General features: G+C 34.1%; 3 protein-coding genes across 4 annotated transcripts; 1 reads left to right on the forward strand and 2 right to left on the reverse strand.

The window, feature by feature from the left end:
• Window positions 1–1,054: 1,054 nt before the first annotated feature.
• On the forward strand, window positions 1,055–5,825 carry LOC140863217 (uncharacterized). 2 transcript variants are annotated; one of them, XM_073266492.1, is made up of 12 exons: window positions 1,055–1,232; window positions 1,419–1,638; window positions 1,739–1,939; window positions 2,075–2,145; window positions 2,410–2,572; window positions 3,079–3,672; window positions 3,820–4,200; window positions 4,311–4,386; window positions 4,471–4,534; window positions 4,910–5,045; window positions 5,172–5,285; window positions 5,383–5,824. In XM_073266492.1, exons 1-12 carry the CDS (start codon window positions 1,123–1,125, stop codon window positions 5,446–5,448), a joined length of 2,196 nt encoding a protein of 731 aa, XP_073122593.1. In that variant the 5' UTR covers window positions 1,055–1,122; the 3' UTR covers window positions 5,449–5,824. The 2 variants fall into 2 exon arrangements, with proteins under 2 accessions (XP_073122593.1, XP_073122594.1); XM_073266493.1 differs by lacking the exon at window positions 1,055–1,232 and having other exon boundaries at window positions 1,515–1,638; window positions 1,744–1,939; window positions 5,383–5,825.
• A 1,695-nt stretch (window positions 5,826–7,520) lies between these two features.
• On the reverse strand, window positions 7,521–8,455 carry LOC140865374 (uncharacterized). The gene is made up of 2 exons (XM_073269992.1): window positions 8,159–8,455; window positions 7,521–8,052 (listed from the first exon to the last, which is right to left on the reverse strand). The coding sequence occupies exons 1-2, from the start codon at window positions 8,393–8,395 to the stop codon at window positions 7,777–7,779; spliced, it is 513 nt and encodes a 170-aa protein (XP_073126093.1). The 5' UTR covers window positions 8,396–8,455; the 3' UTR covers window positions 7,521–7,776.
• A 626-nt stretch (window positions 8,456–9,081) lies between these two features.
• Window positions 9,082–11,565, reverse strand: LOC140864294 (alcohol dehydrogenase-like 7). Its single transcript, XM_073268388.1, has 10 exons — window positions 11,438–11,565; window positions 11,200–11,336; window positions 11,051–11,097; window positions 10,519–10,841; window positions 10,241–10,323; window positions 10,075–10,150; window positions 9,910–9,983; window positions 9,724–9,819; window positions 9,462–9,626; window positions 9,082–9,380 (listed from the first exon to the last, which is right to left on the reverse strand). Exons 1-10 carry the CDS (start codon window positions 11,493–11,495, stop codon window positions 9,264–9,266), a joined length of 1,176 nt encoding a protein of 391 aa, XP_073124489.1. The 5' UTR covers window positions 11,496–11,565; the 3' UTR covers window positions 9,082–9,263.
• Between the last annotated feature and the right edge of the window lie 1,857 nt (window positions 11,566–13,422).

The following is a 13,422-nucleotide window of genomic DNA, read 5'->3' on the forward strand; positions in this document are numbered from 1 at the left end:
ATATCCTAATTATGCAGACGGATTTATGTAATTAAAAATACCGGGTGTTACATCGTCCGTCCACGGTCCCGTCTACGTGATAAAATAATTAAAATACTAAAAATCATAAAATCACTAATTATGGGTTAAATGCTTAAAAAAAAATAAATTAAATCATGCACAAATAATTCACATAATTATTTAACCCATAAATCACAAATTTAAATAATTAAATATCCTAATTATGCATGCGAATTTACGTATTTAAAATACCGGGTGTTACATTAATGTTGTAATATGATGTAATTTCGAGATTCGATGTAATTTCTACTAAAAAAAATTCATATAATGAGAAGAAATGACAAAAATACAAGGATGAGAGACTCATCTGAATGAAGATCAACTTTCAGTTTATTAACAAAAAAAATGGAATGCATATAAAAATTAATTTATATATATAGATTTCTTGAATTTTAAATATTTCAGTTTGATTCAAACTGTCGTGATTATTAATAACTAAAAGGGTAATGCTATGTGTACACAGAGTCTTACACGTTGCGTTACACATGATACTTAAAATTACATGATTATCCTACATGCATTTTTGAAAGATTTTTTCCAAATAAAGTGCAAGGATAATCATGTAGTTTTAGGTACTATGTGTAACCCTACGTGTAAAACTCTATGCACAAGTAGCATTACCTTAACTAAAATAAAATTTTATTTAAAGAAAAAGAAAAAAGCAAGGGCAATCGAGTCTTTTCAGAGTTGACCACGTAAAATACCTCGAAAAACGGGGAATCTGAAAAGATACGAAAAAGGAGCAATTAAGGTCCCCTTTTAACAAACCATGGCGACACAATCCCCACAAATGGCAACATTTACTCACCATTCAAACTCTACTGGTCCAACTATGGGATTCAACAACCTTTGTAGATGCCAAATTAGTCAAAATATGTTCACATGCACTCGCCATGCACCCAACATTTTCTTCATTTCACTGATATTTAATATTTACACGCTACCGAGGATTCGCGATGCATATCTACAAACATTTGGAATTGGGGACATTTTACTCGAACAAGATTCTCTTTTGCCGATAACTTTGGCTTTTTCCAGTGTTCTCTGTTCACGGGTCTTGCAATGGGATCGCTTTCCACCTTTGATGAGCCTCTGTTTTACCCAACTGCTCGTCGAGATGAGTCCGTGATTGATAATTATCACGGTGTTATGGTCCCTGATCCTTATCGATGGTAGTAACTTCACGTAGTTTCGAGTTTGATTATGAGTGCGTTTAGATTAAGAAGCTAGAGCATAATGAAAAATGCTTTTATATATAGTTTTATATGAGTTTGGATGATTGTCGTGCAAATGTTTGGAGTGTTTTCCCTGTTCTTTTAACGAGTATTTTCTTGATGAATTGTGGTTGGCATGATTAGGCTTGAGGATCCTGATTCAGAGGAGACAAAAGAGTTCGTGGAAAACCAGATGATTTTGGCAGACTCTGTGCTTAAAACTTGCGAAACAATGGAGAAGCTTCGCGAAAATCTTACGAAGCTATATGATTTCCCCAAGTATGATGCTCCATTTCGGGCAGGCGACAAGTACTTTTACCTCCACAACACCGGGCTTCAGCCGCAAAGTGTTCTTTACGTTCAGGTTCTTGATTGAAAAAATAAATAAAATTGAACTTTCTAAAGTTTTTTGAAGTTTTGATTGTTGTTGGACTTGTTTGCATTTTGCTCTGGTTTTGTTCTAGGATAGTTTGGATGGGAATTCTGAGATTTTACTTGATCCAAACACATTGAGTGAAGATGGAACTATGGCACTAAATATGTATGCAGCTAGTGAGGATGCTAAGTACTTAGCTTACAGCACTAGTTCAAGTGGAAGCGACTGGGCCACCATTAAAGTTATGCGGATTGAGGATAGAAATACCGAACCTGATATTATTTCTTGGGTAAAGTTTGCAACTTTAATGTACATGTATGTTATGGACTTTAGGGAAAGCTGTGATTGAATACGTTTTGATCTACGGCATTGGATCGGGTTTTTTCTTATTGAAACGAGCATGATGCGATATTTGTGTTAACAGGTTAAGTTTTCAACTATATCTTGGACACATGATAACAAGGGTTTTTTCTACAGCCGATATCCAGCTCCTGAGTAAGTGATAATTCCATCAGCAAATTTTATCTGACTTTTCTTGGATTATTTGTGGTGTTTGCAAAAGAAACTTAGCTTCTGAAGAATGGGAAAAAAAAATCATATAATTACAAGGTCTATAAATTGGCTTTGTTGAGATGGAGAATGTAGGAATTTCATGAGTGATGGATTTTTAAATGGATAGGATCATATGATCTATTGCATTGAAGATTCATCTGCCGGCCTTTTTTATGGAGTGTTAACTGTCAATTGTTTGTGTTGAAGTGATGGAGACAAATTGGATGCTGGAACTGAGACAAATGTCAATCTACATCATGAGTTGTATTATCATCTTTTGGGAACAAGTCAGTCTGAAGATATCTTATGTTGGAATGATCCCGAGAATCCGAAACATACTCGATCGGCCTCAGTGACAGAAGATGGGAAGGTAACAAAATTTCACTGCATTATACATTATTCATGGTCGGTTGCAAACTGGTTATACCACTGTAATTTAGTAGTGCAGCAGTGTTATTTGTTGGCATCGTTATGTGGTTCGTGGATAGTCGTAGAAATGTGGCTTCAAAACTTCAGTAACTTTTTCATTTAAAAAAAGAAAGCCAAATTGAAACTTCCCAGAAGTGACAGCATACATCAATTTGTCAATGCACATGTTTTAAAGTTTCAGCAAAACAAGTTTTGCCTCATGCACACATTCTAAATAATGGAATTTTTGTCTAAAAATTAGTTAAATGGCAGTCCAGTGTTAGAGAAACCTCTAGACAGGTTATGATTCTGCGGTAAACCAGTTGTTAGTCTTGTGACTCTGTATTTGATGTTTATAATTAGTTGCTGTCTAGAGTTAAGTGTTGCTATGGTACATTTGTAGTGTTTTTTCGAGTATTGTTATTTTTCTTGTATTTTAATTGACTCTTTTTTTATTTTATTTTGCAGTATATCCTGTTATATACTCAGGAAAATTGTGATCCTGTCAACAAGATTTATTACTGCGACATAACGATGCTCCCAAATGGTCTTGAAGGCTGCAAAGGGAAAAAGGAGCTGCTTCCTTTTGTAAAGCTTGTAGATAATTTCGATGCCTCTTATCAATACGTAGCAAATGACGATTCAATTTTCACTTTTCTCACTAATAAGGATGCTCCTAGAAACAAGCTAGTCAGAGTTGATCTGAAAGAGTCCACTTCTTGGGTGGAAATACATGGAGAGAATGAAAAAGATGTGCTTGAATCTGCTGTTGCTGTGAATGGAAATCAAATAATAGCGAACTATCTGAGCGATGTGAAAAATGTTTTACACTTGAGGGATTTGCATACAGGCGCTCTTTTATGCCATTTACCGCTTGATATTGGATCAGTATCTCAGATTTCTTGTCGGCGTAAAGACTCCATTGTCTTCATTGGATTTACAAGCTTTCTTATCCCGAACATCATATATATGTGCAATCTAGAACTAGAGGTCCCACAACTGAAAATCTTCCGAGAAATTGTTGTTCCCGGCTTTAACAAGAAAGAGTTTGAAGTCCATCAGGTAAATAAGTTATCAGCCAGTTGGGATTAAATCCAGAGACATGTTGTGGTGGCTTCACATAAGCGTTGTCTAAGTTCTCGGATTTTAGGCTTAATTTATTTGGTGATTTATTATCTTTCTTCAGTTCATTGGATGTTCTTTTATCAGGTTTTTGTGCCTAGCAAAGACGGTACTAGGATTCCAATGTTCATAGTGGCTAGAAAGGGTATTTGCCTGGACGGATCTCATCCATGTTTGCTGTACGGATATGGTGGATTTAATATCAGCATTACACCATATTTTACCGTTGGTCGTATTCTGATTGCAAAGCATTTAGATGTTGTCTTTTGCATTGCAAACATTCGTGGAGGGGGAGAGTATGGAGAAGAATGGCATAAAGCTGGTGCCCTTGCAAAGAAGCAGAATTGCTTTGACGACTTCATATCAGCCGCTGAGTATCTTGTGTCTGGTGGTTACACCCAGCCTAAGAAGTTGTGTATTGAAGGTGGAAGCAATGGCGGCCTTCTTATTGGGGGATGCATCAATCAGGTCTACTTCACATTCTGTTTTTTTTTTGCACTTTTACTTGTTTTTGTTATATCTTTTACACATTTTAGTCTCATTTCTTCAATTCAAAATTCAAAATGCTGTGACTGCAGAGGCCTGATCTTTTTCAGTGTGCTCTTGCTCATGTTGGTGTTATGGACATGCTAAGATTTCACAAGTTCACCATCGGTGAGAACAAACTTGATAAAGGAGGCTGTTATTTATTAAACCTTAATTAGTTTTGTGAGTTTTTTTCATCTACTCTTAAACCAGGTTATGCATGGACCTCAGACTTTGGCTGCTCGGATAATGAGAAAGATTTCAATTGGTTAATCAAGTGAGCCATTTTACCTCCTTCAGAACCTTCTGTCCCAGTGTACAACTACCTTAAATTAGGCTAGTTGTATGAACTGTCTCTTCGCAACGATCCTTAGTGTGAAGGTTTCCAGTGCAGTTTGGCATTGGATAATTTACAATTTGTTTATAACTGTGTACAGTAAAAAATGAATCTCTGCAAAATTATAAATCTTGGCCTGCTAGTTCGGTTGAGAACTAAAAATGGCTTTCATGGAATAAATGTTGCTGTCTTCATTCCCAGTTAGAGAGAGCTAGACACAACTTTTGTCTCACGTTTCACTGCCATCTCTCCACAAGATAGCAGATCTTGCTTGGTCTGATGTTAATTTTGGTCGTCCTTTTGCATTTCCTTCAGGTACTCTCCCCTGCATAATGTTAGGAGACCATGGGATAAACCTTCCGATAAGGTTATTCAGTATCCATCAACCATGTTATTGACAGCTGACCACGATGATCGTGTTGTCCCATTACATTCATTGAAATTATTAGCAGTGCGTCTTCTATCTTTGAGTTTTCAAGTTTCTTTATTTTGTCAGTTTCCCCTACTATGTCATTGTTTGTTCCATTGCTGGGTCATTTCATTTCGTCAAATCTACCTTTGTTCGTTTGTTTTACAGACCATGCAGCATGTGCTATGCACAAGTAGAGAAAAAAGTCCTCAAACCAACCCAATTGTTGGACGCATAGAACGTAAAGCTGGGCATGGAGCAGGGCGACCAACACAGAAAATGGTAACACATACATATGCTGCAACGTATTATTTCATTCCTTGTTTCAGAATGGTGCTGGTGTTTTGATGACTGATTTTTAAGCCACTTCGTATCTCAGATCGATGAAGCTGCAGACAGGTATGCCTTTATGGCAAAGATGTTGGATGCACCCTGGATTGACTAGGCCATGCCAAGAATCGATACACACAATAGACAACTCTTTACATGGAAGGCAACTCTGTTCTAAACAAATGGACAGTATCACAGGAATGAACTAACCCAAGCTGAGACTCATATTACATATTAGAATATCTTCCCACCGGAAAGCAGAAGATCATTGCCCCAGACTCAACGAACACGTTCTAAAAATTGGATACCTTTTTATACTTATAATGCATGGATATTTTTAAAATGGTCATGTACACATGCTATGTTATGTTGGATTTCTCTTGTTATGAATACTTGATGCATATTCATTGGCTACTTCTACATACTTGAATAGAAGTATGTACAACAAACAAAATTGGTTGAGTGCAATGCGAAACGCAAGACTACCAATTGGTACATCATGAATAAATTAAATACAATTGTATACTTATAAGGTGTTAACATTTTCTAATGTTATGCCACAAATACCTTCAAATTTTAACGAACATTAATATTTAATTAATGTATTTTGAAGAAGGAATATATACATGAAAAATTTGAGCATATAAATCAGATCATGTCCTACTAGACAAATACAAGAACAGAGGAATGACCGGACAATTCCCACCGCATTCCTCATTTATGTAAAAACTTATAATCTACCAACTCTTTTAGTTTTGGCAAATGACAAAAATTACAGGCGCTACTATGAGATAACATGAAAACTATTCTCAGAAATTCAGGCAAAAAATCAGAAAAAGGGTTATATTTTCATGTCAAACTGCAAGGCCCTGCTCTCTAGCTTTCCTCAACCACTTCAGACTAGTTTCCAAGGTCGAAAAAGCAGTAACATCCTTCAAGCTCTTGCTCTCAACATCATAATAAAAAACTTCATATGCTTCAGCCACTCGCCCATTCCTACACAAAGCCCTCAAAAATGTACCGTAACACCCGGTTTCCAGCTTTAGATCACCCTTCTTCATCACCCCATACAATTCAACCCCCTTATCCAACAGCCTCGCCTTACACAACCCATGAAGCAAGGTATTGTACGTGCATGAATTTGGGACACACCCCTTGGCTTCCATCTCCTCCAACAATGCCAATGCTCCTAAAGCGTCTGAAAGATTTGAGGACTCGAAGATGATTGGAGGGGTGTTCGATTTCTTAGCTGGAGCTATAACTTTGGTGGGTTCTTTCTTGGAAGATTTCTTGTGGGATTGAAGAGGAGTGACTGGAGGTGGGATTTGTTCTTGAAGAACAGAAGCGGAAGAATTGGAAGCTTTGAAAAGAGCGGACTGAGAGGATCCGGCCACTGCCCTTCTAAAACCAGGTGGGACTTTCCCCATTCTCACTCCGGCGATTTGGAGTTTTACGGGAACAACTTCATTTAGGGCTTTGCAGGGTTTATATGTTACAGATAAATGGCGCCGGGTCGGGTTCGCCCAGGTTGAAGATGGGTCAAATAAGCCCACATATTTACTTTTGACTTGGTTGACTAAACATTTTGGTACCGTTTGGTACAAGTACAAATAATAATTGTATAACTTATCATATCCAATCTCACATTCTTATCGTCATATTATTTATTCATCTATTAATTATTTATTTTACATAAATCAAATCATTAATCATTTATCTTACATCAATCAAATCATTGAATTTAAATTATTATATTATCCTTATAAATAATATTATTCAAATTTTATTTATACTTAAAATGACAAATGATAATTTATATTTTTAATATAAAATTCAATCAATTAAATCAAATAAACTATAATCTATCAATCAAATCAAATACTAAATTAACTATCATTTTTTATTTATTTTATATTACATTATATTATTTATCCTATCATCGAACCAAACGGTAATAGTTGTTTTTTTATAATTAAAAATCCCGATTTGTTTTAAATAAATATTTAATAATAAAGTAAGAAATGTTTAAAAAATTTTTTTCTAGGATTCAAAGTATTGTCCAACGGAGTTCAAAATATATATATATATATATATCATATATTTTTAGGTCATTTGTTTTTATCTCTTGTAAAAATTATAATTATAACACGAGAAATGAATGTATAAGTAAAAGATGTAGAAGAGGTGAATCATATACAAAAATGTATCCAATTTCTTTGTCCAAACTCCAAAAGCATATATATATATATATATATAAAAAACAATACAAATCCGAAGGATTATAAGAAACTAATTAACATAACATAATCATAATGCATTGACGAGTCTTAAAGTTTAACTGAAACATACGCTTAACAAAAAAAAGGTTTAAGTGATACATAAACATCAAACTTTCTTCATAATTTGACTTCGCAGAATATATAATAAAATGAAATAACGAGTTTTAATTGCATGCCTCCTCTTTCCCCTTTGCATTGTATCCAGGGATTTTCTCTTTAATCTTGTCCAAGAATCCTTTCTTCTCCTTGCCTTCAACAGTGGCACACTCAACAACTTCCGGCTTCGGCGGCGCCGCTTCCTCGGTCTTCTTGCCGCCGGGAAGCTTCTCCTTGATCTTATCCAAGAAGCCCTTCTTCTGCTCCAGTTCAATCTTCTCCTTTAAACCCTTTTTCTTTTTCTTCTTTTCTCCTCCTTCCACCGCTTCTTCCTCGTCACTTGACTGCATGCACACATTATATATGAGTGATACACAAATATTTCATATAATATATCATTAATTAATGAAGAAAAGTGATCTGGTATAGGATTCAAAACCAGAAACTTACAGAACTGCTAGAGCTGCTGCTGCTACGGTGGAGCTTCGTTTCCTCCTCTTTTTTCTCTTCGCAAACCTCAACTTTCTCTTGGAATTCAGAGGCCAACACTTCCTCTTGCTTCTCCTCCTTTTTCTTACCCAGAAAATCGAACAACCCACGATCGCCGACCTCCACCGCTGCACTCTCATGATCCTCTACCTTCACGGCGGCGGGAGTGGTGGCGGATTTATCACTTGGCTCGGCCATGTTTGCAATATATAAACTTTTTCACTCGAGAACTAGAAAAATGGTTTTGGGAGTGATTTGAATGATTGCAGAGTGAAGCTTGGTGGGATTTATAAAAGGGATTTACTACGCGGAATCGACGCGATTAAGATTAAATTCGTAACGTTTGTAAGACGTGTCAGCTTCTTGCTTTTAATTAGAGTTGATTTTTTTGGAAAATGGTATTTATTACCAATTAATGCATTATCTTAATTTGTTGCTGTTTATATATAAGTAAAATCATTTTCTTAAAAAAAAAATTGTTATATTCATAATACACGATTTGTATTACAATTTACTTCAAATCTACTTTGAAAATAATATTTCAATTAAAGTACATTTTGAGTAATTTTTTTAATTTTAAAGATATTGTGTAATTTTTATTATACATATATACGCAGTTTCATTTTTGTGGTAATAAAGTAAAGGTAATATTCTAATATTAAATTGAAGGGTTCAAAATTGATTTTGATACGTGAAATTCATAAAAATATATTAATAATTAGATGTTGTATATACTTACGTTCGTTATACTAATATATCTATCAACCACATTCTTTATATTGCGGTCTGCGGACGATCAATTAATTAGACGTGCAATTTAATTATCATATTTATTTTTTTTCGTGTAAAAAAATAATTTATTTATGTTTTGGAATTTAAATTGATAAAATTTAAAAATACTCTTTAATTTTTAATTAATTATTCTACGGTTTATAATATCCATGGACGAATATCCAACCACACATTAATTGACAATACACATAATTTATTTAGTACAAATATAATTTTATTTTAATCCAAACTTGGATTTTATTTGGAACAAAGGTTGCCTTGAACAAGACAAGAGTCATTTATCCATCCAAATGACACACCTGAGGCTCTTCCCTTCTATCAGCAGATCAAACGCTTTGTTGATGTCTTCAAAACTAACCACGTGGGTCACGAACTTGTCCAGTTCCAATTCCTATATGCAGGTAAAAACACGACTCTAAATTATATATGTTATCATATTAAGAAAGTGTGCATAAACGATAACTATATATACCTTGTCGATGTAACGTTTGATGAGAATTGGGATGTCGGATTTGGGTTTGAGGCCTCCAAACAAGGATCCCTGCACTGTTTTCCCGAATAGGACGACTTCACCTGAGCTGAACGAGATTCGTGCACCTGGCTTGTCGACTCCTAGGACGATTGTCTTCCCCCATCCCTGAAAATTGTTATAATTATGAACTAGCATCTGTAACGACGATTGGATCGAGGCATTGAAAAGGGAATTATAGAAGTTGTTTGGGGTAAACGTAAACCTTTCGGCAACAAGCAATTGCTTCCTCAACCAAGGATGCCTTCCCAACACATTCGAAGCAATAGTCCGCTCCTCCACCAGTCATCTCGTTTATTATCTGAAAAAATAAACACATGCAGGTTGTGTCTTTCCTTGAAACAGAGTGTGTGAAATAAAAAAATTACACATTTCGGGTTAAGTAAACTACCTGGCTTATAGGCTTGTCGCCGCCGCCGCCGCGGCTACTTGAGTCGACAAAATCAGTCACACCGAATGATTTAGCTGTATGGTGGTTTGGTTTTGTTAGAATTTACGTACGCACTAGTCATAGTTAAGAAGTATATATATCAAGTAAAGAGAATTATGGGCTTACATATTTCAAATTTGTCGGGGTTCACATCTATGCCTATGATTCTCCCCGCGCCACATAATCTTGATCCCTCAGCAACCTTTGGAATAACTCAAATGTCTCAAAAATATCCTGATTCGATCAAAAAGCAACAGACAAGAACCAAAGAGCAGGAAACACATGCACTTACAGCTAATCCAATTGATCCCAGCCCAAAGATGGCAACTGTTGATCCTGCTTCAACATTTGCAGATCTCCAGGCAGCTCCTACACCTTCAAAAATACATGAAAAAGTGAAACTTCTTTACGTAAAACATTATCCAAAGGCGCATATGCTGTTTACAAACACCTTAGAATTCGACGTCTGCTTTGTATGACATGTCGGTAGCGTTTGAAAATGCTTAAAAAATGTGATTATAATAAACTTTTCTATACAATATTTGCAAAGTCGAAATTCAACATATATACCTGTTGACACACCACAACTAAGGAGGCAGACCCGGTCTGGAGGAACCGTGGGATCGACTTTAGTGATATTAGCAGTATGCACGACTGTGTACTCGATAAAACTAGACACGCATAAGAAATGGTATAGTGTTTCTCCATTAAGATCAGTGAATCTGCTAGAACCGTCGTGCATCCACGGAGAGAGATTGAAAGGATATGTAGAACAAAGATTGCTCTTATTTGATTTGCAATCCGCACATTCAGCACATTCTGATATAAATATGGGGATGACCATATCACCTTCAACAAAGCCATTCACATTCTCTCCCACAGTCTCAATAACACTGTCAATGCATACAAGTCAAACACTAGAAATCATGCTGACAAAAACATTTTCAAACAGTTTAAAATTTCATCTGCCCCATTACTGATTGCTCGGGAAATGCCTTAAATTGTTCATAAATTCACAACAAAAACATACTTTCATGCCAAAGCAATATGTCCACATTCTGAAATGAAATAAAATGCAAGAGGGAGATTGATTGAAAATTACCCAACAGACTCATGCCCCAGTATTCTTGGATAATAACCAGGAGGATCCTTCACAAGTGAAAAAAAAAAAAACACACAAGATTCAACAAGACAGAAACTTGAAGACGATTTCTTTAAAATCAAACATAAAGTAAGTTCCAGGATCCATACTTTCAATTTCCAGAAAGTGACATCGCTGAAACAGAGAGAAGTGCAGATGATTTTAATTCTAACTTCTCCGGATTTGGGAGGAGCCACGATCACTTCCTCTATCACCAGAGGCTCCCCAGGCTTCCTGGCCACGGCCCCTGCACCCACAAGTTTTACACAGTGGTCTATGAATAAATCCCATAAAAAGATGAGCGTATAATAGAATGACTAATTAATATTTGAGATAGAATGCTCATACCTCTGCATCTAATGGGTTTCCCAGCAGTTTCACCCAACCGAGTTTTGGTGCTCTCCATTTCTTGATGATATCCCAGTTTCAGGCTTTCAGCAGCAGTCGTTTGGAAAGACTTGTGGTTGTATTGGATACGTAGTAGGCATCTAAGGGGGGGCCTCGATCATTTATATAATTAGGCTGATAGGCTCGGTTTGGTTTGAACAATAGGATAAATAATATAAAGAGAAGTAGCGTAATGTAATAAAAAATAAAAAAAATAGTTAATTTAATATTTGATTTGATTGATAGATTATAGTTTATTTGATTTGATTTATTAAATTTTATATAGAAATGATAAATTATCATTTTGTATTTTTAATAATAAATAAAATATGAATAATATTATTTATAAGTGGTAATATAGTAATTTAAATAATTAATGATTTGATTGATGTAAGATAAATAATTAATGATTTGATTGATGTAAAATAAATAATTAATAAATAAATAAATAATATGAAACGCAAGATTGGATAAAATAAGTTATACCTAAATTAATAGCAACACGTACCAAATGGAGCCTAAAATGTTTGGCCATTTGTGGACTTCGTGATCGGGACCATCACCTAATTATCAATCCTCCAATACGATTTTACTAATATTTGGATTGTATAAAGGTTTTTCATCCAATTCATTCATCGACTACAAATTGAAACCATGCGATTGAGCAACAAACACTGCGTTTTAAATTGATAATTACTGACCAATTAAGTTTGAGCATACGCAGCTAGAAAGCGTGAATACTGCAATTCAAATATATAATATTATACTAGAAAAAACATGTATGCACGTAATTACAATTTTATTTGATTGAGATCGAAGTTATCAAATTTTGAATGTTTATTTTTATTAAATTCAAGTATTATACTTTTTACAAGCAAGTTCAAATTTCAGTCACTGTAATTAAATATCTAATTAGCAGGTAAAACGAAAAAATTACTTCTTCTTTTTTTGTGATATTTGTCCGTTCTTGATCAACGTTTTTTTTAGTTTAATTTATTTTTTAACTGAAAACTTTATAACAATAATATATGTTGTATATTTATTAAAAAGTGTAATATATACATATATATTTGTTACAAACTGTACGTAGGATCAAGTGATTTGTCCTTTATTAAATGTTATAGTTGATGGTGATTGTACAACTCAAATCTTTTAAATCGTACAGCAGTACAAACAAACACATGTTTCAATTGTTCAACCCAGGGGAAGGACAATTATTGCACCCAAACAATCATCTTATCCATAATTGTGCTTTCAATAAATGTGAATCGAAGTCATAACCTTGACTCCGATATTAATTGTATGACTGAATGCTTCTCGCTTCAAAATTTATAGTTTATGGTAACAATACGACTCAAATATTTTAAACAATATAAAATCTCAAGCGTCATGAATAATTTATGTTAAATGATAATTTTATTGATTTTTAAGTACAAAATAATAATTTCTTTCAGAAAAATAATTTTTTGATTCATTAACTTGTCCAAATTTGAGTTTAGTCTATTGAGTTGTCAAATTTATGTTAAATGATAATTTTAGTTTTATTGATTTTTAAGTACAAAATAATAATTTATTTCAGAGAAATGATTTTTTGATTCATTAACTTGTCCAAATTTGAGTTTAGTTTATTGAGTTGTCAAATTTAATATTTAATTTGATTGATAGATTATAGTTTATTTGATTTGATTTGATTTATTAAATTTTAATTACATAAAAATGATAAATTACCATTTTGTCCTTTTAATAATAAATAAAATATGAATAATATTATTTATAAGGGTAATACAATAATTTAAATTCAATGATTTGATTGATGTAAGATAAATAATTAATGATTTGATTGAAATAAATAATTAATATATGAATAAATAATATGACAAAAAGAACGCGAAATTGGATAAAATAAATTAAACATAGATTAATAGCAACACGTACCAAACGGAGCC

Source organism: Henckelia pumila, chromosome 4 (genome assembly GCF_033568475.1).
Source record: "Henckelia pumila isolate YLH828 chromosome 4, ASM3356847v2, whole genome shotgun sequence".
Classification (NCBI taxonomy): Eukaryota; Viridiplantae; Streptophyta; class Magnoliopsida; order Lamiales; family Gesneriaceae; genus Henckelia; species Henckelia pumila.